The sequence below is a fragment of the Corvus hawaiiensis genome, chromosome 15, assembly GCF_020740725.1.
Source record: "Corvus hawaiiensis isolate bCorHaw1 chromosome 15, bCorHaw1.pri.cur, whole genome shotgun sequence".
Lineage (NCBI taxonomy): Eukaryota > Metazoa > Chordata > Aves > Passeriformes > Corvidae > Corvus > Corvus hawaiiensis.
In genome coordinates this window covers 5,575,269-5,601,907 of record NC_063227.1, presented here as the reverse complement: position 1 = coordinate 5,601,907, position 26,639 = coordinate 5,575,269, and the positions used below count along the sequence as shown (strand labels likewise).

The 26,639-nt window shown below is 42.9% G+C and overlaps 2 protein-coding genes across 2 annotated transcripts; one reads left to right on the top strand and one right to left on the bottom strand.

Moving 5' to 3' along the window:
- Window positions 1-883: 883 nt before the first annotated feature.
- Window positions 884-17,957, bottom strand: GEMIN5 (gem nuclear organelle associated protein 5). The gene is made up of 28 exons (XM_048319430.1): window positions 17,785-17,957; window positions 17,444-17,598; window positions 16,763-16,944; window positions 16,285-16,436; window positions 15,936-16,067; window positions 15,638-15,770; window positions 15,082-15,241; window positions 14,265-14,477; window positions 13,499-13,584; window positions 12,926-13,020; window positions 12,099-12,235; window positions 10,837-10,910; window positions 10,271-10,452; window positions 10,025-10,164; window positions 9,432-9,603; window positions 8,982-9,209; window positions 8,376-8,489; window positions 8,052-8,180; window positions 7,640-7,735; window positions 7,224-7,361; window positions 6,720-6,867; window positions 6,488-6,607; window positions 5,397-5,607; window positions 4,585-4,842; window positions 3,767-3,929; window positions 2,589-3,162; window positions 2,055-2,151; window positions 884-1,488 (listed from the first exon to the last, which is right to left on the bottom strand). The coding sequence occupies exons 1-28, from the start codon at window positions 17,927-17,929 to the stop codon at window positions 1,333-1,335; spliced, it is 4,590 nt and encodes a 1,529-aa protein (XP_048175387.1). The 5' UTR covers window positions 17,930-17,957; the 3' UTR covers window positions 884-1,332.
- Window positions 17,958-18,016: 59 nt separating this feature from the next.
- MRPL22 (mitochondrial ribosomal protein L22) lies at window positions 18,017-25,369 on the top strand (the record flags this gene model as incomplete). The annotated part of the gene is made up of 7 exons (XM_048320289.1): window positions 18,017-18,143; window positions 18,672-18,717; window positions 19,943-20,078; window positions 21,198-21,263; window positions 21,574-21,651; window positions 22,464-22,533; window positions 23,642-25,369. Coding segments are annotated over 7 exons (735 nt in total), but the record flags the coding sequence as incomplete, so codon positions are not given.
- Window positions 25,370-26,639: the final 1,270 nt, after the last annotated feature.

Below are 26,639 nucleotides of genomic sequence, written 5' to 3'. Positions count from 1 at the left end.
TGGGAGATACATGCATAAAGATGCTCAAGTTTGTTTCTTTTACTGTTTATGATGTGCTACTGGGGTAGTTCTTAGTAAAATGTCTTTTGAGCTTATTGTACAGTAGCTGAGGAAAGCTGAGCTGAAGAGCTCTGGAGAGTTGTATTCTCTCCCTGCTGGTCTCTCAGCACAGCTCACAGTATGGTGCAGTATTCCTGCAGTGCAGAGTGGCCACTTAAAGGGACAAACTTGTGTGTGAAGTTTTCCTGCTCCACCTAAACTCCAGTGGCTCCTGCTGTAAGTGCAGGAAGGCAGTTTGGTTAAGCACTGGCTCCCCCGCCTGGTTTTCGGGTGCTTCGTACAGAATTTAGCAAATTCAAATTGGTGGCAACACTTTACTGATTAACACATCTACAGCAGGATCTTGTTTCAGTCTAACCCCTGGCTTTCACCTGCTGCTCTGGAAGTTGTTCTCAGGCTTTACTCAGCTTGAAGCAGGAATTCTGTCAGGATTAAGTCTGCATTTTGGCTGGAAGAATCTGGAATAGTTTTTGATCTAAAAAATCCATCACTCCTCCTTTTAAACACTCTTAAGCAATAATCTTTACTTGAAACTTTCTAAATTCATGATGCATGCTCTCCCATCAACTTTCTTTGCTGCATTTAAAACCTTGCCTTTAAAAATGACTAAGACAGATGCTGTGTTCACTGACACTTATGCAGCCTTGTGTTTTTAATGGGAAAAGTTACTTTTTCTAACAAGCCACACAAAGCATTTAAGTAAGCTGCAAGACTGGTCAAAATACTGCATGTTCAAGACTGCAAAATCCAGGATTGGTTTTGGCACTGTCTAGAATAGCACCGGTCTAGAGAACTAATTTCTGTACATCAAATTTAATACCAATTCATGGTGGTAGAAGACTTTATTTAAAGGAGAGAAAATAAACTCACAATGCTTAAAGAACAATACTGGCCTAAGGGTCAGTTTGCTTACAGAAACCATTGATTTTCCTGAGGGCAGCTCACTCTTCCTCCTCTGCTGAAAGACTATACAGCTGCTCAAAACTTTCTCTTGCACGTGAAGAGCAAGAGCTTTCATTAGCATAATGTCCAACAAATAAAAAACTATACAAAAATCCATTATAACAGTTCAAGCCCACACTCTACTGCTTTTCAATTTTCTAACAGTCTCCTTAAATAGTATCAGTGGATGAGCACAAGTGGATGTGTATAAACCTGACATTTTGTATCAGTAACAGCCACAGCCATCAAAAGAAGCCTTCACTTGAAGAAAGAACAGCCTTGGTGTTAAGCAGCTGGAGGCAGCTCAAGGGAGACAGTGTGGTCTCCATGTCATGTCAAGAAGCTCCTGCCAGCCTTTTTGTAAATCCCAGCACTACCGTGTTTCCTAAGGAGAGCGAGAGCCTCTTCCTGCAGCTCAGAAGGACACTGGGATCCAAGGTGAAGGAGTACAAGGCAGCACTCCAGCACGTCAGGGAAGGGGAAGACCTGCAAAAAAAGGAACATGAGATGATGTCTAAAGTTTATATTACAGTTGTTCCACATAATCAGCCAGCTCTCTAAAGACACTGCTTTGTAGCATCCTCAGAACAGTCAGGAGTGAGATGCATTTTCTCCTCACATTTATCCAGGTTTGCCTCCTCTTGCCCAGTCACCACGGTGACATATTTTCAAGCATGTGGTGTGTACTGTCTACAGCTCCTAATCTATAAAGGCCATTTTATAGCTTAAAGTTTTGATTTCATTGTTTATAAATTTTTTCATACATAAGTAGCAAGGGATTACTCTTAAAATGCATGGGATGATCCATACAGGATGTCTCATTGAGTTCTCCCACACAGGAACTTTAGCTATGCTTTCCGACTGCATGGGGAAAATTACGCTTGAAAGAAAAATACCACCCTGATGCCATGTGTCAGTTCTCTCCCAAAACTGCCACAGGATCACAAGGAACATCACTGTTCCTATCTGTACAAAAAGGATTCTGTGATGATGCTGCCCTTACAGAATGACTGTCTTTTTTCAGAACTGCAGTGGCTCTTCTGAAAACTTACCTTTAAATTGTCTGGGAATTCAGCTAATTTCTGCTTTGCTTTCAGAAGCTGCTTTGTGAGCTCAGGGAGCGTAATCGGTTGCTTTACTTCATCTTTGCTGTCAAGAGAAGAGCAGGTGTCATGAGTAACTGTTTTGTTAGTTGCCTGTGTAGCCTCCCTCCTGGACAAGGAGCACAGGAGAGAACTGGCCAAGTGTTTTATGCTCGAGCTTGTTCTTGCCAAAGTCCCAAATCAATGTTCAACAAAGAAACAGAACTCTTAGGTCATGCTTGGCCTTTTCATTATCCTCCCTCTTTCAAGCTGCCTTGTTTATTCACTGTAACAACACCTCATGCATCACAAAACTGTTCAGCTGAGTTTATGCACATGGTGGTTCACCCCAAGGGAAATGCAAGATTTCTGAGCTGTATATTCAAGTGCCCCTGGGGGATGAGATTGAGGTTAGAGCTAGTCTAGGCTAAACAAGAAATTTCCTGCACAAACACACAAACAAGCAGCACTTTTTAATCCACTCATTTATGTGCTGAATCTTACCAATTCATCTGGTTGCTGTCAGAGCATCGTTTGTCTGATTCAGTCTCTGAACTCTGTTCCAGGTTGCTTCCCTGCGTGTTTCCATTTGTGTTTTCCTGGAGATTGTTCCTCTGCTGCTGATGCTGCCGGATCATTTCTGCTAAAGTCTCCTGGACCTCAGCTATGTCTCTCTGGGTGTTCTGCAAGGCAGCCATCTCTTCTGAAAGGAGCACTTGGCAACCCTTCAGTTTTGACTGTCTGTCTACCATATCAGTCGAGTCAGTTCCTGAGTCACTTTGTGTCTCACACTTGTGAACGTCAGTTGTACTGCAGAGGTTTTCACCCATCTCAGCTGCAGTTCGAACCGTTTCCTCAGAGGATGGGTCACCTGAAACACAACTCTTCTCAGGAGCTGTCTGCTCACTGGGACACAGCACAGGACCCAACACAGCCTTCTGCAGGCCAAGGCAGTCTTTGGGTGGGTTCCACCACAGGTCATAGAGCAGTCTGTAAGCCACGAAGCCCTCCAAACTCCTGCAGGCATCCATGCTCTGAGAATTTGTGCTGTCCAGTTTGTGTCTCAGGTCATCACAGCCTAATAATGAGACAAGGATTACAAATAGTTCATAGAACTTTCCAAAGACAAAGAGCAGATCTGGTAAATGAACCAGGAAACCCTGGAAACCCCAATCAGGGATTTACTCAGATACTGGCAGAGCAGTACACTAAGTATGAAAGCAAAAACATCTTTGGCATCTTTGTGAACACAATACTCTGTTCTAGCTAAAATGTTCTCATCAGCTACAGCAAATTTCCTTGGTCCCAAGCTGCAAAACACAAGACTCACATAATCAAGAGCCACAAACTAAATGCACTGCATACTCTAAAGAGAATGGAGGACAGGTTGGAGTATGTGTAGCTACGAAATGAACACAGCATTCTAATGTTCCCCATCTCCCTCACAGAAGAGAATTCACTCAAGTTTCCTACATCACTCACACCAGGTGGACATAGCTGAGCTTCCTTCCACAGTCAGGAATTTTCATCGCCCAGTGGCCTTTTCACTAGCCAAATTCCACACATATGTGTATGTCTTGCTGCTTCCAAACATTGTTTAGCCTAGGAACATTAATGGACACAGCTGTGTTGGCAAGGAAGAGCCCTGTCAGTGCCAGCAGAAGAGACACAAGGACACTTACCCTCAGGAAGGATGATACTGCAAATCTCCTGCATCAGAGTGAAATTCCCAGCATCAAAACTGCGGGTCACAGCTCCAAGAATATTTTTCACTGCCTCATCCCACGTACCCAAGTGACAGCTCAGGGCTGCAAGGGCCAGGTCATGGGAGATATGGAAAAGCACCTACAGGAAGCACCAGAGAGCACAGTTAAAAGTTATACTGCCAAGTGTGAGCTTATGACCATCATGGAAGAGCCCAGGAGCACATGACTTGACCAAAAGCAATTTTAATGACAATGCAATTTACACAGTCTCCTTCATGCAGGAGATAGAGCATTTCTACATCACTTTGAGCTGCAAAATCAGCCACTGTGCTTGCCTGTGTCCTGCTAAGCAGATGAGAAGCGGGAGCGGTGATTCACTGTGGTCACACAGAGGAGCTGCAGGAGCACTGGTCTATGGACAGACCTTGTGAACACCAGGATTTTTGACAACAAGCAGCCCTGCCTCCCTAACAGTCCACTACAACCCCCGAATCAGTGCTGAGACTCCTCAGCTCTGTCAGTAATTCCGAGCCAGCACATCTCAGTGACCTCAGGCTGACTCCCAACACCCTATGTCAGTTCTTACCCTGCACACAAACAAATGCAGAAACTAACTGGTGGCTACACAAAGCTGCCCCAGCTGCTGATCATCTCTCCCAGACTATAACCCCATGCTGCAGCGGGGTGCAGACATCAGTTCCCTGGGAATGGCTGGTGCAACACCACAAAGTGGCTGGGTTTACTGCCTATGCCACAGTAAGGCTTCATGCCTGCACAGACTGAAATCCATTTACCTGCTTTGGGTGTGTGTTGCTGGTTGAAGGAGGATGCTCAATCCTGTGCAGCTGCTCCTGTGCACATGTGGCTCGTTCAGTGGTGTCCATGCCCAGCACATTCTGCCACACTTCTGTCACCATGTCAAAAAACGAGGCCTGTCTGTTCAGCTCCCAGTTGTGGTAACAGGGGGGCACGGGGCTCTTTCGCTCACAGGGATTCCTTTCACTGAGGCACCTGCAGAGCAGTTCGTTCAGGCAGAAAACAAGGCTTTGTCCCTTTGACAAGGAGGAAAAAAAACAAACCACTGAGCTGTTGCAACACGAAAAACAATCCCTTGCTGACCACAGCAGGTAGAGTGACTTAAGAACATCATGGCTGGTAGCAGCTTCTTGGTGACAGAGCCTAAGGGAAGTCAGACGGGAACGTCAGAGCAAGCCAAGGTAGCCACCTGCTTCTGAGTCCACAAGAGATTTCAAATTCAAACCTCCAGCAGATGGACTTAGAGTTGGCTCATTTGTTCCTTTAATGTAAACAGCAAATGCTTTACCTCTTTCTTCTCATGATCAGTATTACACTTAAAAATGAATCCCACTTTCTCAACCACCTCTCATGTAACTAAGAAGCAGAGCCTACATACCACCCCACCATGGCCCTCTGCAAAGGTGCACACTTTTCCACAGGGTCATTGCAATATACTCCCAGAAAAATATTTTGAGGCAAAACCAGCTCAAAGGACCACTTGTGGACTCTTCAGGTATGGGAAGTGGTGCCAAGTTAAGTTAATCTAGAGAGAGACAACACTGAAGAAGGTGGAAAGGACCAGACTCACAAATAAAGTTTTATGTTGCTGAAGGACTTCCTGAGCTCCCACCCAGTTCCTGGATAACAGCAGGTCTTGGGCACATCTCAAAGACAAAGTTGCTGACAACTCCTCCTCCCCAGATATCAGAGCAAGCTCAGCAGCAGTTTTAAGGGATGTCACATCCCCCTTCTTTGACAACACTTTAACCGCATCATAGGGTGAGGAAGCCCCCAGATAACTGAAAAAGATAAAAGCAAAACAAATTGATTGTTACTAAAATAGTTTTTAAATTGTGTTGCAACACAGTATCACAAATATGCAAATGAAGATGATTGTGGATTTTCCACAGGTTCTCAGAGCTCTCACCACTTTTTCTTATCAAAGTTTACTATAGACATATGGTGAACAATCTGATGCAAAGCTACCAAGGGGAAGTCACACAGCCTTAAAGTCAGGGACTGAAATTTCTGGTGGTCTGCATACCACACATGGCTTGGATGAGCAATAAAACGAAACAGATTCAATAGACAAAGGTTATATGCAGCTGTTTGTCCCTACTGCATTTGTCTGGGTTTCATGCAAATCCTTTCACAACTGTGATTATCCACAAAAATGCCAGAACTGAAATCAGCATCAAGCAGAGGACACTACTCCAGCCAAAATATTTCAAGTGGTATTAGTAATTTTGGTAGTCACAAAGGATAAACACTCCAGTTGGAGCAGGATAACCCAATGACCAGGATATTAGATGAGGCTTCAAGAAACTCAAGATGAACTGCTGCACTGCATGTTTCCAGTGGAAAGGTTGGAAATCTCACATAGTCTTTTTGTAGACAACCTAATCTTAGTCTTGCTAGACTAGTTTTCAAAAACTTCCAGTAATGTCTGTGGAAAGAGATAGCTCTACTGTAATATGACATTTGGATCTTTTGCTCTGAACTGCTCTCTGGAGCTTCTTTTCCTACCTATATTAGAGGAAATTTAGTGAGATCAGGCTCAGAAAGCACCTTATACAACCAATGACTGGACCAGTTAACAGATTTCAACTGCTACAAACCCAAGAACTTTCTTTGTTGTAGGCATAGAACCAACTCTGTCTTCTCCCCAGTAACACTCACCATTTGGCAGCCATGGAATAATGACCATCTTTCTCTAGCAGAGCTGCCCAGCTGGTGTAGAGATCCTTCAGAATTGGATCTTCTGGACGCAGCCTGGCCTTAGCCATTACAATCGCTTCCCTAATGCACATAAGGGAAACCAGACAGAAAAGTTAATCTGTGTGCAAAGAGTGAACCAAAATGACAAATCCACCCCACAAGAAAACCAAGATAAACATAAATATACAGCAACCTGTAAAAATTGTTCACTTTCAGGAGCTCAATAGCCTCATAGACTTTATGGATGGACAGGAGATGGGAGGCAGCCTTCACATATTGCTCCTGGAAACACAGCTGCTTGGCAAAGGCTTCCACTGTCCAAACCCAGGCCTGGTATCCAGCTGTAAAAGAGAAGGCAACACCATTGGAGACAGTTTTATAACTGGAAGAATTCCTGTGGGATACCATCACTTGTTTCTTCAATATGTACCTCTTCTCTGCCCCAGAGTAGTTTCTTATTTCTTAACCATCCTAACACAAGTCAATGAAGTGGGGCAAAATTAGGCCTTGAACATGACTGCAGGACTTCACTGCCAGTAAAATAACTTACAAGGATATTTAAGCCAGCAGCAAGCTGTAAGGAATGCTAATCATATTACAAAGAACCAATTCTTGAGCTTCTGTCCAGAACCACCAGAATGAGGGGACCTTTGGCAGCCAGTTCCACCAGCTTATGTGATGCCAAGAGCAAACATACCCATGGGTGACATGGCTACGAGCTGGTCTGTCAGCTCCCCCCTCTCAGCAGCTGCCTGGAGAACACCCTTCAAGTCTCCTTTCCATAGCATGAGCTGCTGGAAGAGCTCTGCGTGCCCATTCTCCAAGTGGTGCTTTCCTGTTGGAAGCAAACACACTTCCCATCAGCATGAGTGCAACAGCATCATTTGTCACAGTAAAATAGCTTGGGAGAAGTGAAATAACTCAAGCTTAAGGTATGGCAGGTTTGCAACTGAAAGATGTAAAAACTATCTGGGAAAAAGATGTATCTTCTCACACAGAGCTGCATTCTTAATCCTAGACTGTAATCCACAGTAAAGAAAACTCAAGCATTTTTCCCAATTTATTTTCTACTTGAATACAAGTTAGAGTGGACACACTCTTTATGCCACTTACCTTCCATATCAATCATCTTGTGCAGAGAATCCCTGTCTGTGAACAGCCCCAAGTGGATGCAATCCTTGAGGTCAGGGGATACATCTTCATTATTATCTAAACCAGATAAGAAGAATGAATATTTAGGATTTAATACAAAACTGGGAACTGGAATGTGCCAAGTCACTGTACCACTCAACTGTTGGCAAGTACTTCTGTTTTCTACTTTCTTTCCTGTATAGCAGATTTAACAATTTGCTGGTCAACACTCAGTACTTAGATGTAAGTTTGATACCACAACTAGTCACACTCTTTGATAAAGGTGAGGATTTAAGAAAAATAATGTCCTGTGGTTGAAGTCAAGTCCCTGGACACTTATTCTGAGTACTTGAGAGCACCTACCCTCTCGGTATTTTAAGTTTTATACTGATACCTTTAGTTTTCAGACATGCAGCCAGCTTCAAGCAGTCCTGATGCAATTCATCTTTTGATCTGTGATCCATTAATGTGCTGAAGGGCAGAATAGAACGAGGCTTCTTCTTCTTTAGAGAGGCATCAGGAGCTGAAAGATCAGACACATTTTAGTCACTGCTGCTGCAGTTACAGCAGAGCTCCTCAACATATTTTAAAAGCACCCTCTTCTTTCTCTGGCATTTATTTGGTGTCACATTAAGAAGAGAAGCTCCAGCCAAACAAGTCCAGAATGGGGAACTCTGCCTTGATACAGGACGGTAAAAAATCCCTGAAACATACTAACCTGGCTTCTCTTTAGGTGGATCCTTTTTCACGGGAGCAGCTTTCTGGGTCACAAAAGGCTTTGGTGAGCTGAATGAAGAATAATCACATGCAGATGAAGATGTATCCCTGGACACTGTGGAGCCAAGTGATTTAAAAAAGGAAAAGCAATGAATGGAAATGCACACAGAATAATTCACATATTCACATTCTGGTACACTAATTTTGAAACATACAGAAACCAAGCTTTGCTTTGCCGTAGAACTTAACAGCTTTTTAGGGAAAGGAAACATCAAGAAAACAGAGAACTGTCAGAAGGCTAAATGAGATGTCAAAAGACACCAATGAAGATGCACCAGTATTATAAGATTTATCACTGCTGATCAAAAATGACACTGTTTCAAGCCAAACATGGTAACTGTTCATGAGGCCAGAATCTTGTTATCTAAAGACAACTAGCCCCAAACTAGTTTGGGAAATTACAAAAGGCATTCCAGAGCCTTTTTCCTTCAAGTGGACAATTTCAATAAAACCATACAATGAGAAAATCTGCATGAAAATTAAACTTGGTGATGCTCTGAGGGCTGAACAGTCTGGAAACATTGAACTAAGATGATTTGATTATTACCAGTCACAGAGACTTTATCAGCCAACTCTGCCTCCTGAGCTTCTTTTTCTCCTTCATGGTCTGACACTCCATTTTCCTCCAGCAACATTTCCTTCATGCTGTCATCTCCATTCATGGCATCATTTGCATCCTGCTTGCCTGGACTCTTGCCTGTTGGCTTTTTCTTCTTCTTGGCTTTGACTTTTGGCTGCATACTTCTTTTCTTCTCTAATTCTACACTCTTTTTGCCTGTAAAAGGTGGCAATTTTAGTGAATTAGCTGCCTGTATCTCAAGATCAACACTTTCCAAGTAAGGATAAAACTCAATGTAAACCTAGACACAGTTTATTCCTGAAGAGGAAGCAGATTTGGAATTCAGCACAAGAACTTGCATAATTTCAACAAGGCAACCCTCCATTTCTTAGCTCCAACATCACCTTCAGGAAAGGTCTTCTGTTTGAATACACTCACCCTGAGGAGGCCGTGTATGTTCCTGCCTGGAGATGTGCCACTTGTGAACAGAAAAATCATCTGCTCCTGTATAAACACAATCTGAATCCACTGGTGACCACTGGACACTCAGCAGGCGGCCCTGGTGCCCTCGGTAGTTGCAGAGTGGCTCTTCCTTCATCACATCCCACACCTTGGCAACAAGACAGAAATCCACTTACTCAGAAAGTCTCTTCTTCACCTAATACTCTGCATTTTCTCATGATGTGCACATGCAGGAACTTCTCTATTGGGATTTTGCAGGGGTATTTCAAATACCAACACGCAAATGGAGAAAATGTAGGGCTTCCTTTGCTTGCACTGATACAGCTGCACAATGTCTTCCTTTTCTAAGGATCTGAAAGTGCTAATACGAAAACCTTAATGACTGGACTTAAAAATCAATTCACAAATCACAAAGTAATCTGGATATCAGGTATCCAGAACCAGCAGATGGTTACCAAAGGTAAATTTGCAGTACTTCAAAAGTTTATGTCACAAAAACAAGTTTTGCTCTTTAGTCAGCTGTGGAATGGATGATTTGAAATACAATTCTGAGATGCTTTGGACAATACCTGTGCAGTGCCATCATAGCAAGCAGACACCAATCTCCCCTCATGGTGGGGGCTCCAAGAAAGACTTGTGATTTTAGCTGTGTGCCCAGCCAGAGTTCGAAAAGGCTCTGTTATTGTCAAAGGACTTTCTGAAGAGTTCTCTGAAAGAAAAAAGAAAATTATTAAGTATGGCCAGAAAGACAAAAACAGAAATAAACAAAAAAAAAAAATATGCCAAGACTTGGAATATAATCTGCAAACTGTTACCTACAACATTCTTCAGATTATGCACATAAATGGTGGCATTGATGGAGCCTGAAGCTATCAGGTAACTCAGCTCTGGCTGGGTCCCGTGCTCATGGTGCCAACGAATGGCATTGATCAGCTTGTGATGCTGCTGGATAGTGCAGAGCAGCTTCAAGTTTGGTGCCTGAAATATTTCAATTGAGCTGAAATATAAGAACAACAGTGTAAGAATTCCAGTAGTTGGAGAAAATGGGAAAACTTTTTTGTTATCTTGCATGAGCAGAATTGGAGCACGTGAATTAAGAGTCACTGAGTTTGTGCTTTCTGGATTCAACTCAAACCCAGCAAAAGTGCATTTCAACCATGAGTGGATCCTTGAAAAAGAATTTAATGTGATAATGAGGATCCTCCATGCCAAGAGCAGGTACAACAAATAACAGCAGGGAATGCTGAATTATGATGATTCAAACACATCAGCAGTGGAAGAACAGATACAAACCAGGGCAACAAAAAGTGCTTTTGCTTCACCACAGTGACTCCAGTCAAGATCAGCACAGACACCACCTTAACCTACAAATGGAACATACCCATCCTCATTGCCAAGAGCCAGGAGTTTGCCATCTGGTTTCCAGCTGATCTCTGTACGTGCAGGCAGCTTGTGCTGCAGAAAGAAGACACAATTATTGCCAAAACCTCTTAAATCTCTCTCATATACATTCAACAGAACAAGGCTGGCAACTGGACAGAGCTGCAATTAGTCTGCAAAATGGAAATCATAGAAGTGTCCATTGCTTTTGTAACAGTGACATAAACCTGAGCAATTAAGACTGAAAGAACTGATGCAAGAACCAATGATTGTTTCTATCAGTTCTGGGAAATATTTTGAAGTTTTGTCTGGATTCCAGTAGGACCTGGATGTTTCATCTCCTTACACTCCTTGGAAAGCACCAGACATTGCAACCAAATTCTATCGCATTTCAAAAGAAACCAAAGTTTACTTGTAATTATCCCTATTCATTCTAATTCAGACAAAAAGTACTTACAATTTACAATTTAGATGCCTAAATATGATCATTTCAATGCCTGTAACATTACTCTCTTAACTCCCAACGAGTCTTCACTCAAGAAAGAAGCCAAAACCCAGCTGATACAAATCAATACCCTTTGACTAACTTCAACTGACTTAAAAGAACTGAAGATCCAACCCACTCCACTTATTTTATACTTTCAACTAGGAAATGACTGATCACACTTGAGAAGATACTCAGTGATCACCAACCACTCTGCACTGGCTGCAGTATAAATGGAAACAGCCTCCTGCAAAATCATAATTGTTTTTAATGAAAAATTTGTCTTAAAAGGTTCATGGTTGAAGCAAGGGAACTAAAGGAATTGAGGTAAATAACTTATGCATGCCCACGATGTGGTGAAAGCTAGGACATGATTCAGGTTATCACTTCAAGTGCTTTGGAGCTGGAAAGCTCTGTATGAACCTACTACTTTAAGCAGCCACACACAGCTTTAAAACCAAACTCTATCCTCCAATTTACCTTTCCCAGTTAAGCAAATTATAGTGTAGAAAATTAAGCAACTGATGCCAGAAAAAGATGTGCCATGTTGACACTGGGAGAAAAAAAATACCAACCACCCTCTTCAGACACAAATATATGAACTGTTTAAATAGTTTGAGTCAGCTAGTGTCTCTGAAGTTCATCTGTGGAGACTGAGGGGTTCAAGTTTTTTGTTATAGACATCACAAAGGCAAAATCAGAAACTTACAACTACAAGGCCATGGTAACTCTGGCATGGTTACTATGAATCCATAAAACCCCCTCAAATTCATACTCACTTTGATTGAATTGGTGTCTCGGATGACTTTGTTGATGTCATTTGCTTCTCCATTAAGCTTCCAGGGATTGTGTTGAAAAACAATTCCTTCTCCAGCACAACTGTACAAAGTTACAGAGGGCTGTTCACTTTCTTCTCCTATCCAACAGAGAAAAAGAGCTAATTATACTCTGTTCTTCATCAGTCTTCACAGAACTAATCCCTCCCACTATAAATCAAAACATTATTTCAAAAAGCAATATACATCCTTCTGTGTGTGTGTGTGTGTATATATATATATACATATACACAATTCACAGCTTTAAAAAGCAGTATCCATCTGGCCTGCAGTCCAGCAGCAGGAAATTCTCACAGTACAACCCTCTGAAAGGAGCTCTCATTTCTACCAACAGATCCCTCATAGCACAATCACTGCAAACACTAAAATTTCCTTTAAATTTTGGTCCTTAAAAGAAAAAAAAATCCAAGTTGTGTGAGAAGAGCTGAAGTTCAAATGGCAGAAACTCTGGAAGGCGTATTTGATTTGATACAATTGCTGCAGGAAGCCTGTGAAGTTCCTGGTCTGTACCACCCTGAAGCAAGCCCAGAGGTGTGGAGCACTACTCTCACCTATTTCCTGAAGGTACCAGAATTCACAAACTACAGGAGTTTGTACCCTTGCAAAACTGTTACGAGTTCCTCAAGCAGAACACATTCTTAGCTGCTCTAAAGGATTGCCACCAAGCAAATGGGGCTCCTTCTCCAAAGAAGGGAGGGAATAGCAGCTTCATGGCATCCCTGTGCTCTGCATGGGCGTTTTATTTTGCCACAAGGTGTTGGAAGACTCACCAGAAGTCAGAGGAGGAGTTGGAGGCCCCCAGGCTAATGTGTACACAGTCTTCTTGTGGTAAGTACTGGAGATCTGAGGTGGCTTATTCTTAGCACTGGGCAGGAAGATAAGGAAGCAGGGGCAGTCACATTTCACCAAATAGAAATTAAAAAAAGATAGAATCAAAGCAACATACTTGAGACACCAGGTGCTTTAATATTCTAAAGCCATGGCTCAACCAAGCTTTCTTTAAAATCTGCTGTAGGACACTACTAAAATTGTAACCCAATTGTGCTGGTGACCTTCTCCTCCTTGCTGCTCCTCCTTCCCTGAAAATGTCTTTCTGGATAAAGTCTTCCTGAACTGATGTCCTCCCACAGGTGATCTCGGGTCATGCAATTTTAACTTATGGCAAGTTTACCACAGAAGCTCAGATATAATGCAGATGAAAAAATCCAACTGCTCGACTAATTTTAATTAAATCCTACTCATCTAACAGCAAAGGTATCTCTCAGGAAAGACCACACCACACCCCTGTATGGTAACACACCAGCAGGATCTGACACTAATGAATTTGAAAGCTGCTTTTTTACCTGCTGGACAAGGTGTCAAATATGCCAACTTTTCCATCGTCTGTTCCAAAAGCCAAGGAGCCTTCCTTAGTTGGATGCCAGGATAACTGTGAGAAAAACAGAAAGAGACACATAATGGCCTAAGTTACACTTTATTGCTAAACAATAAACAAAAGGAAAATGCAGAAACTGATGAAGAAGGACCATGCCCTATACCCACCCTTCCAACCACAGCCACTTGATTTGATCACTCTGCTCTGAGTATCAAAGGCTCTCCCCCTTCCATTTTTGATAGGATAAGATGAAAGGGACTAAAATCATTAAAATGCTATTTAATACCTACATTACAAAACAGAAATAGCTACCAGCTCTTTTACCAGGCAGTAACTTTTGACCAACCACTGGTTAAACCCCAGCTGAAGAGACCTGTGTTGGTTGTACTGGTTTTTGTATCTGTCAAACTTCCTAGCACAGCAAGGGTAACCACGGATGAAGCAAGGAAGAATCATGGAGGATAAAAGTGAAAAAGTAACATAACAGCCAGCTGGACTTCAGCTTATTTCCACTAGATGTAAATGCAAGCTTCGAGGATTGTAAATAGGTCTAAAAATTTGTTGCCAGATTCTAAAATGTATTGTATACAGAAAGAATTGAGTATAAAATGAACAACTTGGCTTTATCTCGTTTTCGTTGGGAAAAACCTTCAGAGTGAGAAAAACATACTTGAAAAAAATTCATTGAAAAGAAGAGATAAGGGGGAAAAAACAGGAATCCAAAGCACACTTACTGCTGTAACCTTAGACTTTATGCTTTGCCAGAAGGTTTTGACATCATAAATATTGTTCATGGACAAAGTATTCCACACGCGGATCATGCTGTCTCCAACCCCGATGGCAAGACAGCCTGTGTCCACAGGGGAGAAAGCAAGGCTGTAGACAAATCCTCCAAGGGAGGGCATGGTCCAGCTGCAATCCAGAGTTGACAGATCCCAGCATTTCACCTGAAGAATATTTAAGGAGCAAGGAGTGGTCAAATACAGTGACTGATAGGACAAGAAAGAACAAAGCAGAAGTGCAATGAAGAATCAAAAGGTCGAATGCAAGGCTTGACAGGATGTGATCCCAGAGGATTCCACGTCACAGACAGGGCTGCAGTAGCTGCAAGACTGGAATGGACACAATGAATACATTTTACTAAGTTGCTCTTCCAATTTCAGAACAGGAGACACTCTGCTGCCTGTAAAACCCCAAAGATTGCAAAAAAACCCCATAAAAAAATAGATGCATTACTTTGTACAATTAAATGATTTTAAGAAGGAAAACCAGGCCTTTTAAAAGGGAAACATAGAGGAAATGAAGTGGAAAACACCTTTCATTAAACCGTACTATGCAAGTCCAGAGCATCATAAACATTCATTCCACCATGGTAAGAGGTTGAGCTTATAAACTAACAGAAACATACACAACCTGTGCTCAGAACAAATGTTATAAATTGCTGCAATTAACCCACTTCAAGAGAAAAACTGTGGCCCTAAAAGGGTTACTCTCACTCCCTCAAACTGCATAGTACAGGCATTTCTATGTTAATTTTTAAATGGTTCTTACATCTCTGTCCATTGAAATGGAAAAAAGGAGCTCTTTGTCTTGGTGCTTCACAGAACTGAGATTGAACACAATTCGGGAGTGGTTTTGTCCTTCTGAAGATCCCAGAAGAGTCCATTTGCGTTTGCCAGGCTGGGTCAAATTCCAAAGGAGCAGTTCTCCTCTGCAAAATTGAAATTTATTTAGATTCTTCACTTCAGAAGAACAACACAGGCTCTTTACAGACTATATCACAAATACCCTACAAGTCAGGAGTAACAGAGCTCTGCAGACATCCAATGCCTGTACAAAGCTACACACACAAACACCACCTGAAAACTGACATTTTTTCCCAGTAGATGGGCATAAACCACAATTAGTGCTATTAGCAGTCAATACTCAGTCAGATTCTTGGACAAATTATGGGACAAACAGTAACTTTCTCAAAGTCTGAACTCTTGGCCTGTTTTCTGCTCTTACACTGGAAAGGAAGGAGTTGTCTTCTATTCAGTACTTCCTTCAGTATCAACAAACGAATGCAGCTGCTGCTGGTCCCCAGGCTGCTGAGTGGCCCACTTACCCAAAGCCACTGGACACAATCTCAGTGGGATGGCCAGGAGGCCAGTGCACAGTCAGCCAAATGCGCTCCTTGACCGCCGGATCCACAGCTCCACCTCTCCTCTTGGTGGGTGGCAGCTTCAGAGTCATCACACCTGCAGAACCAAGAGGGATCACTGGACCTGACACATCAAAAATCTCACACAGACAGAGGAGTTCTGTGAATCTGCAGCTTGAAGTACATTCCCCATGCTTTAAGCACACCAAGGCTGCAGTTCAAGAGCTGTTCCACACCTTGTTACTGTTTATATCTTACTTACTCCTGCCTCTGGTACAGCTCCATATTCGTATGGTTTGATCCTTGCTTCCAGAGGCCAGGTAACAACCTTTCTTCGTGGCTGTGTCCTGTGTCAGCTCCCCATTTGGAACCTTGCCTTCCTCTGAAGGAGCTGCTGAATACCATTGAAATCATGTTATTATGCTTTCAAATTCAAAGCTTTATAAAAATGAGCTGAATATTACCTTGATTTGTATCAGAACGTATTTTCTGATATTGAACTTATCAGTTGCTTAGCTACTTACTAGCCTTCTGTAAGGAATTCAGTCCTCTGGAAGGACATTTACATGAACTAAAAACTACTCCACAAACTGTTAATCATGTCTACATACCCTGGAGCTCATCCTGCCAAGCAGGTAACCTTTCTTCCCCAGGCACAGGGCACCAGGCCAGGCAATGTATTTCATCCTCGTGGCCTCTCAGCCGGTGCACAACTTCTCTCTTCCTGCTGATATCAATTACAACCACCATGCCATCCTTGTAGCTGAAAGCAGAGATTTAAACAAATGAAGAGATTCTTGGATGCTTGTGGAATAATATCTGAGGTGATTTACAAGCTCTTTCCAGGTCACTATCACCCTATCACAGAGAAGACAACCCGTACCATTACACTGTTACAGAGTGCTTTGCCTATGCAGGTTTACCACATCTAGATGTTATTTCTAATTTGTTTTACTCCTAAAGTAAAAGAACAGCCACCAAGACCTCTTAAAGTTAGTCTTTCAACCATGTAGCAAAACCTCCCAATAAATTCTTGCAGAAGAAGAGTGGAAAACAAAACATAACGAATATTTACTAATGAGCATTTACCCAATGGCCACCAGGTTTTCATGATGAGGAGAACAGGTGAGGCAGAAAACTGTCCGAGGCTCTGGGAAGAACTGCTGGCTGTCATTTCTGTTGTGCCAGTAACAAACAATGACACCTTTCTCATCACCAGACACAATCAGATCTTTCACAAGAGGTGACCAATGCAGCGCCGAGATTGCATTCTGAAAAAAAGGATTGAAAACGTTTAAAGCTGGCTTACTACTATCTAGCCTAGGATAACAGGCAGAAAATAATCTGTGAGCACTCCCCAGCACCAGTTCTGTTTGTTCCTGAGTTCTTTTAGGATGGATGTAGCTGCTGATGGGGAATCCTGAGCCACAGGAACTTCTTCAAATATACATTCAGTCTGTCCTGTGGGCAACAGTAACTTGCTGAGATCATTTTAAGCGAGCTGGCTTAGGCGGCAATGAGTCCAAAGCACGAGCACGCTGGTTCACTGCGGCTTTGATGGTAACCAGCAGCTCATTAAGGTGATGCAACAGCGCTGCAGGCTAAGAACAAAGAGCCGGCCAGCAAAATCCAACGGATTTAATTCCACCGGGCTTGAAATTCACTTTCGGGCAAAGCAGCCTCACCGTGCTTTGAGTGCGAGCTCTAATACACCGCACCCCCGCCCGCGAGTGCCCCGCTCTGCCTCTGCCTCGCCGTGCCCGGCTGTACCTGGTGCAGGCTGTACTCCAGCACCGGCGACAGCGTCCCGGTGTCCCAGATTTTGACGCTTCCGTCGTCGGAGCTGCTGGCGCAGAGGCTGCTCTGCCCGGGGCAGGGGCAAAAGGCGAACCCGGAGATCCTGTCCGTGTGCTCGATGAGCTCCCCTGCAGCGACAGCGAGAAATCGTCACGGGACACCCGGAGCCTTCCCATACCTCCCGGATCCCAAAATCCCGGGGCTCCCGCCGCCGCCTCCCATGTGCCCTCCCTGGGCTCCCGGTGGCGGGGAGGCCCCACGTCCCCGCTGTACAGCGCGGGGGACAGGGACGCGAGGGAAGGTTGTGACGGTACCGTAAAACGCGGGCGCGGCGGCGGCGACATCCAGAAGGCAGACGCGGTGCCTCGCCGCGAAGCCGAAGAGGCGGCCGTCGCTGCTGGCGTCGCTGCAGCGGCTGCTGTACCAGTTGGGGGAGGCGGGCAGTGCCCGCACCCCCATCCCCGTTCCCGTCCCCGTTCCCGTCCCCGTTCCGCTCCCCGCCGCCATCGCCCCGGGTCCCCCCGCGCCGCCCCACGTGCCCCGGGCGTTGCCGCCGAGCGCCGCGCACGCCGCCGCAAACTGTCGCAAACCGCGCCCCGGTCCGTGCTCCCGCCCGGGGCTCTGCCGCAAAGCGAGGCCGGGAAGATGGCGGCGCGCTGGGCGCTGGGCGCGGGTGAGGCTGAGGGGACGCGGCTCTGGTTTGGGGGGTCTCGCTTGAGAGGAGGCCACCGAATTGATCGGAGGGAGGGAGCAGCTCACTTATGAGGAAAGGCTGGGAGAATTGGGATTGTTCAGCCTGGAGAAGAGAAGCTTCAACGACCAAGTTGTAGCCTTCCAATGCCTGAAGGGAGCCTACAGGAAAGACGGGAAGAGACTATTTACAAGGATCTGGAGTGACAGGACAAGGGGGGATGGCTTCAAACTGACAGAGAGTAGGTTTGGATTAGATATTACGAAAAAATTGTTCCCTGTGACGGAGGTGAGGCCCTGGCATAGGGTGCCCAGAGCAGCTGTGGCTGCCCCATCCCTGGAAGTGTCCAAGGCCAGGCTGGATGGGGCTTGGAGCAACCTGGGATAGAGGAATGTGTCCCTGCCCATGGCAGGGCGTGGGACTAGATGTTCTTCAAGGTCCCTTCCGGCCCAAACCATTCAGTGATTTTATGGTTCTGTTCATGCCTCGTTCACTGTTCCTTCTCTTCAGGAGCTGCCTGGGCGCGGGGTCTCCTCAGCTGGGCACGACCAGAGAGGTGAGTCTAGCTTTGTCACCCATCCCTCGCTGCCCTGGGCAGTGGGACAGGCACTGCCCTGCTCAGGGGTACCTGGGGCTGGGTGCCTGGTGTTGCCTGGTTTGGCCTTCTCACCCAGCCCTGGAGCTGGGAACAGGTAACCCTCTGTCCCTGTGGTGTCCTTCTGTGTATTTAGAGCTTGTGCCATGATGGAAGCGTCTCTCTCCTCACTTCTTTCTGTTGGACATCCATATTTTCTCTGACTTTATGGTTCGGGTCACAGTAATGTGGTACCTGTGCTGTCCCCAGTCACTGCTTTTCTTAGTTGCTGAAGTTTCCCCTCTTTCTGGAGGAATCACATAGTTGTGCTGTAGGTGCACTGGTACTGCCAGCTGTATCCCTGCAAATATCTGAAAAAAGTATTCCATGACATTGAAATATGTGTGTTATGCTAATCTCTGCTTTTAGGATGTGAACAATGGTGTACAATGCCCTTTTGAAATCAGCATGCTCTGTTTGCCTGTCATTTTTAAGATGCTTTGCACGGGTTGGCCACACACACAAAGACGTTCAAGGCTTAGTAAAACCCACAGTATTTGGTCTTGAACTCATCTGTTTGTTGTAGTCAGGAGTGGCTGCCCAGTGCTGCTTTATCCAGGCAGCAGGGGGCAAAATGCAGCTTGGTTTTTCAGAATCTGAGGTGAGCAAAATGCCTGAAAACCAGTTTTTGCTATTAGCTGTCTGGTTTTTGTATTGAGTTGATTGTGTTTTGGAAGTACTTTAGAACACCTCTCCTTTCAAATTTCACAATGTTTATTGACCTCTGATGCTCTGAGATACTCAGCCCCTTGAAAAGCTAGAAGTTTTGACTGCTAAAGATGTTGTTGGTAAAAGTTAAGTATGGAAAGTACCTTGGAAAAGTTATAAATGGTTTGTGTCAGTCCTGAGCCCCATGAGAACATCAGAACAGAGGTGGCTGTGACTTTGTGTGGCAATCTGAGGACACTTAATGTGGAATCTCATTATATGCCAGTGTTCATAGCTTGCTTTAGGAAGCCTGAAGCTTTTTGTTGAATTAAAAAGGCCTTTCAGCATAAACTATAAAGGACTTTAACAATTTCATTTTGTGAGTAGGCAAATGTGTCAGTTCTTTATCAAGACAGCAAATTCACAATTTTCCAGATAGGCTGGGCAGGGACAAAGAACTCTTGTGTTCAGCAGCTGAGGCTGTGGTCTTGTCTTGCAGGTGGCTGGCATCTGGTAGCCTTTTTCCTCTGTCATGCATCCACACAAGCACATCTCTGCAGAAAATTGGGAAGTGGGAGAAAAAGAACAGGATTGTTTACCCTCCACAGCTGCCTGGAGAGCCTCGCAGACCAGCTGTAAGGATCCACCTGTGAATGGCCTTACCTGTGAATGTTTGGCAATTTCTGAACAGACTGTCACTGTCTGCACAGGGTGACTGCACAAGGCACTAGTTTGAAAGCTTATTTGCTCATTATTCAGGATTTTATTCAGTTTGGCTGTATTGTAGAAGTTAATATCACTTCGAATGTGTTCCATCTCTAAATTATATTGGAGCCTTGTGTGGTTCAAGCTGTAAGGGGCCCATCCTCTGTAGAAGTCTCTGAACTACAAGGAGGTAGAATTTGTACTGTCAAACAACTGATATTTTGGAATTCCATTGTTATAATTTTTCTTCATTGGGAATTAATGTGTTGTGGCTTCTGTTAGACACACTGCTCAGCAAAGTAAAAGTATTTACATCTCAAAAGGAAAGGGTTTTTTAAGGCATGTATTTTGTGGGCCATGGGCATTTAGTAATTTTTCCTGTGAACATTATGGCCTGGGACATAAAAATCCCTGCTGTGGACTGTGCTGACTGATGCAGTGTGTGTGAAAATGCAGCTATTGACAGACTCGTTTATTAAATCAGTGTTTTACCTGTTCATAGAGTGCCATCTCTTTCAAACTTGTATTGATGTTAGATTCTACTAGCTGGTGTTGGTCCCTGTTAGTAATAATGTTAAATGGGTCTGTGGAGGCAGCTTTTTGTGCCAATCAAACTTGAAACCCCCTTCACTTCTGAAGAGCTAATTAAGTTCATTCTGGTAATATTGTTTATTTGCTCTGCCAGTAGGTTGAGTTGACAGCAGGGTAATATTTTTAAGGCTGAATGGGCATGTCAGTCTTTGCTTCTAAAGGTGGAGAGGATGAGAGGAAAAGATGGTGAAAAACCTTCTGATTATCCTTTTCAGGGACTTCTGCTTATAAACGAAGTGTCATAAGATTGTATTAAAATCTCCTGTGTGCCAGCACCTTTTTTTAGTGCTTTTAGTTTCAAATGTCAAAGCTATGCTTGATATGCTGTTCTCATAGTAGGCAGAGCCATGCCTTTTTATTCCTAGTAAGAACATAGATTGTGGATCAGACATGGATGCTCCATTCTGTTTTCACAGCAAAATTATTCATCCTTTCACTTTTTATTTTTTTGCCCCTAGGAAATATATCACTGTCGGAGGGAAATAAAATACAGCAAAGATAAGATGTGGTATCTGGCAAAACTGGTAAGCCAAGAGTACTTTGTACTGGGCTTGTTAGAATGCAAAATTTAATTACTGTATTTGTCTTAACAGCCTCATTCAATCACAGTTTAATCAATGTCTTTATAACAGAGTCCTGGGGATGAGCATGGATCTGGGCAGGGAATGGCTGTGGTTTGGTTTAGCTGTAAGATATTACACTGAAGAAATGGTAGTTAAGGAAACTACAGTATTTTTGCTTTTATAATAGCAGTATAATTTAAGGAATGTCTTCTGAATAAGAGAAAGGAAATATTTGTAATTGCAGAAGTTAATTTTAACACTTTGATTGCAGATAAAAGGAATGTCCATTGATCAGGCTCTCGCTCAGTTGGAATTCAGTGACAAAAAGGGAGCAAAGGTGATCAAAGAGGTAAGTAGAAGTATTTTTTAACACTCCTGGTTTCCAGAAAACTTTAAAATCAATACCTGTCACCAGAAGTTTGGAGGTGTTTCTACTTCTGTGGGGTTTTATGTTTCAAGTAAGCCTGTTGGGAGCACATTCTAGCAACATATTTTCATTGCAATCATGTACTGTTGTGGCTTATGAATATGTTGGGCTCACTTGTGCTGGCTGTTTTAATTTGTCATGATGAGAAATTCCATGTGGGTGTCCTGTCTAGCAGTGCTTGGTGTTAAGTTCATGGTAAATGGTGCAGAATCCTGGTCACTAATGGCTGCTACATCTGTATGCTTTGGTTCTTAAACTGTGTGAGATGAAGGATATTGTTAAGGAGGCTGCTGAGTTCTCTAAAGGCACAAAAGCTTTGAATACAGTAGTTTGGATTCTCAAATTACTCATTTTCTTGGCTGAAGCGTTGATTTCTGACAGTCATGGCAAAGAGGTGTCCTGTATTAGCTGAAAATATTGAATGGACCAAGTTCATTTTGCCCACCTTGGAATTTATTTCTAGTCTGATGTCTAATTACACAAAGGTCCATGGATGGAAGGCTGACTAATGCTGGTGGAAACCATCTCCCCAAAAATGTAATAGAATTGTCCTGAGGCTTTTTCATTCTATGCAAGGAACATCTTACCTAAAAGATGTTTGTCTTTTTATCTCTATGAAATACTTTTTCTATCACTTACTTAAACTTTCAATTGCTTCCATGTTATCTAGAGATAAGAAATACCATTGCTTAAATTCCTCCTCAGTATTTCTATTTCTTTTCTTTTTGTTACAGGTTCTACTAGAAGCACAGGAAATGGCTGTAAGAAAGCACAATGTGGAATTCAAATCAAATTTACATATAGGTACATTTTTAAAATTTAGTACATTAGAAAAATGTCATCCTACTCTATCCTACCCTATGAAAATGTTTTATATTTAATAAAGTTTTGATGCTTCAAATCACCAGAAGTGAATAGAGGACAGTTTCTGCTAAACTTTACCAAAATGTGAAAGGCACATGTTTGCAGCATTTTTAAGATGGAGAGCAGAATTTCTGCTCCCTATCGAACATAAGGTCCTGAAGAGGAAGATGCTTGCCATGAATATGAAAGACCAGCAAGAAGCAAACTGTTTCTAGTTTTTAATGTTGCCAGTCAGAGATGCTGGGAGCTTTGTCTGTGGCTGGTACAATTAGATTTGCAGGATCAAAGGTAAACTTCCATCAGAAACAGTATAAAAGTAAATGGGTATTGACTGTAAACTTATTAATAAAAAGACTTTGCTATAGATGATTTGCAGGATAAGCTTGTAACTAAAGCACTTTTTAATCTAGAAAAATATTATAGAAGTGTTTCCTCATAGGTGTTTTTAGGACCGAGAAAAACATACTCATTTTGTCTAATATGGTATAAATTTTACCAAACTGACCTCATAAGCTAAAAGTCACCTGGACGGTAAAGCAGATTTGATTAGAATTCTTTGGAGCCTTCCAGGCCTCTGCCACAAGAAGACTGAGATGCTAGTGCAGGACTGGATGTGCAGATAATGAAAATACCTGTGATAAATGCAATAAAGGGAGAAAGGAGGGAAAATGAAGTCTGTAAGACTTCACAGGAATTCATGAGACAAACTACTGAAAGGCAATGAAATGAATACCACCTTCAGAAGAGCTGTATAATCTAGTAAATGCTCAGTGTGATTTGTCCTTCCCCACATATTTATCTTGGTGTGCTTGCTTTCTAAATTCACCTTTTTGGTGCTCCTGAAGAGCGTTAAGTGCAGCTCACGGGTTTCTCTGTAGCAGTGATCTGCTAAATGTAACAGAAGAAAGATGGAGGGGAGAATCCTGAGTAGAATTAACTTTCTAGAAGCAGCCATGAAAAATACACTGGCAAGACAGGTGTTTTATTGCAGCTGTGGCAGTTTGTTCTTGACTGAATAATCTTCTCTCCCCTCTCCTTTTCACTTCAGCGGAGTCGCTGACGGGCAGAGGCCGCTACGTGAAGCGGGTGCGGTGCCACGGCAAGGGCATGTTTGGCATCATGAAAATCAGCAGGTGCCACTACTTTGTGAAGCTGGTGGAAGGTCCTCCTCCTCCCCCAGAGCCACCAAGGACTGGCTTTGACCAAGCAAAGGAATATGTGCAGCAGCTGCGAAACAGAACTCTTGTTCATACACTGTGACACACTCTTGTGGCTGTATAGGTATCTCTGGTTGGGCAATGTAATTGTGTAAAAGAATGATTAAAATCATGGTTTAGTCATATCTTTGGTGCTGCTGGAGCTGGATGATGTGAGAACAATCATAGGGTTTTTTCTTATTTGTGAAGTCGTGGGTATGGAAAAATCTTGGAGCTGCAGCTGTTACTTTTTCTGAGGTACTTGGACCACATTATTCAAGCTCGACCCTGGACTGCCAAATCTAGAAAATATGGTACTGTGATAAAGCTTGGTGTCTCTGTTATGTATGGTGGGTCTTTTATTGTAAAACTGTGTGCTTGACAGTCATGTTGCAAGATCAAGCCTCAAACTAAAATTTGACGTCTTAAAGTAGTTTACAGCATTTGGAAAAAAACAAGTAACAGTGGGCAAAACCAAGTAATAATATTTCAGAATTTTAGACATCAATTTTTGGTTTATCTGGGCTATAACAGCCTTTGTTGTGCATCTTGGACATTGTGTCTGGGAGTGGAAAATAAAAGAAATCCGTGGAAGTTCAGGCTTTGGGAGTCAGTAGGTGGCAATGTTTAGTTTGTCAGAGAGGAAGTGGCAGTGAAAACTTCCAGCATGGTCAAACCGTTTTGGATTTTGCCCTTGGCATTAATAATCTGATATGGGCATGGAGTTCAGGCTGTTCTCTCTGGAAACTCAGTGTGGGTAACAGGCAAATTATGGAGAAAAGCTTGTTTTGGTGAAGAGTGAACTAATTCTGCATTGTCTGGAAACAAATTGCTTTTTTAGCATTGAGGAAAGTAAAACACTCCATGGATTGAATATGGAATTGCTTGTTGCATATACAAATCAGGCTTTCTGTTCTCTGAAAACATTTTTATCATTACTTCTTTGAAGAGAAAAAGACTGAGGTTGATAGGGGGAATCTCATTTCACCCAGTCAAATTTTCAAATCCAGATGGCCAGAGTTGATGAACATCAGCATAAAAAGTGAATGGGCAACTGCTTGTCAATGCAAATGTCTGATATTTAGACCTTTCTTTTCCATTCTGGGAACATTAGAGTGGGAGATAGATTGTTTACCTCATTTGGGTCTTTCTGCCACGCCAACTCATGGTAGCTTTTCTTACATGTGTTTACTTTGATCAGTACTTGGATGATGGCAAAGGGACAGTTCCTATAAGGAAACAAATTATTTTTATTGTCTTAAAAAATGTTGGTACAGAGTGATTTCTTTTGGCTACCAAAGAAAGGGTCTTATGATGTTGAAGATTATGAGGGGATGGTGAAGTTACACAACAAGCATGATGAGAGCTCAGTACCATTAATGGGGGTGTATTTGCAGTCTGGTTTTCTGCAGTGCACTTTCAAACACATTTCTTGCTGTAAAGCCACGATTTAGTAACTTGCCTGAAAGGTGTGTTCTGATAAAACTCTCTATCTCTGTAGTCCCTGATGTGTGTTTGAAGAACTGTTTCTGTTGTACTGTGATAAACAGCTGTGCTGGGCTCTGCCAGCTGCCCTTAAACTCCTCTCTGTCAGAGTGAATCTCTTACAAGTTGTAGCAAACTTGAATTGCTCATAATCTTTTTGGGGATCAGTGATCTGGGAGAAGACTAAAGAATTGCAAAATAATCCAAGTTTAATAAGCACTCACATATATTATGCTTAGAAACATCTAAATATCTAAAACCTGGTTTCTAGGAATTTTATTCCAGTACCTATTTCTCCTGCATGCTGTAGATTTTGCTTCAGGTCTTTTCTGGACCTCCAGAGAAGGCTGTGTCCTTAGAGATATCATTACTCTGGTTATGAATCTGCAGACAGGGAGGGAAGTGAGAATGTGACTGATGTATTTTCCAGCTTCTTTATGATGTAGCAGGTGGCCCTGAAACTCCTTTAAACAAACAGACCTGGGCTTTAAGAATTTCTCAGTTAAAAAGCAAGGTTGTTGCTTGTCATGCTTGTTTTCTTCCTCAAGACCATAAGTGGGAAAATTCCTTTTTGGCATGGTTTTAGTATTCTTCTGTTCCTTAATAGCCTTTTCTGCTGTCTTAAACATGCATAACCCAGAGCTGATCTTTAAAGAGGTGGCTGAGGAAGCTCCACAGCTGTAACAGGAGTGATGGGGGATTGGGTGAGCTGAGGAACTGGCTTGGTCCCTGCCTTTCCCTGGTAGGATGGTAAGGATGTCTGGAGTGGTTTCTGTGGTAGGTGCATCAGCGTGTTGGGAGCCTGAACCTTTTCCAATTCAGTAAGACCTAGTGATATACAACTTTATACTGGCAAGTTCTATATATAATTGTATATATATAAATTTTAGAGGTTTGATTCTACTGTGCTTTCTTGTTAATTAGTACATTGGCACCTCAGGTATTTGATACAGATTCAGACACAAAATTCCATGCTAACTGCAACAAGCTTTTAGCAGAAGATAATTTATTGTAAAAGAATGTCTTTAAATGAACTGTCACCAGGAGGGAGAGGCAGTGAGGCCTCTACTTGGTGCTGATTTCATGATTAACAGGTGGGGGCACTGTAAACTCACCACTGATGTGTGTTTGTGCTGGTGGTACAGAAATGGGAAAAGGAGCAAGTACATGTGAAGGGAAATCTGAAGAGAGCAGAACTGTGAGCTCTGCTCAGCAATGTGAGATTTAACTGAGGAAAAACTTGCAAACCTGCTGTTGGGCTTGTTCATAAATGTTTTGAAGTATCCAATGAGAAAGTAGAAGTACTTTTGTCAGGCAGCCTGATATTTTTATGGACCTGTGTGGTTTGGTTTTTTTTTTCCTTTT

Coding starts and splice junctions, on each gene's coding strand:
- GEMIN5 (XM_048319430.1), bottom strand. CDS start 17,929: ATGGGGGTGCGGGCACTGCCCGCCTCCCCCAACTGGTACAGCAGCCGC. Junction 12,236..12,925: donor AACTCCTCCTCTGACTTCTG/GTGAGTCTTCCA, acceptor TCTGTTGGATAG/GAGAAGAAAGTGAACAGCCC. Junction 4,843..5,396: donor AGCAACATAAAACTTTATTT/GTGAGTCTGGTC, acceptor TCCTTGTCAAAG/GGACAAAGCCTTGTTTTCTG.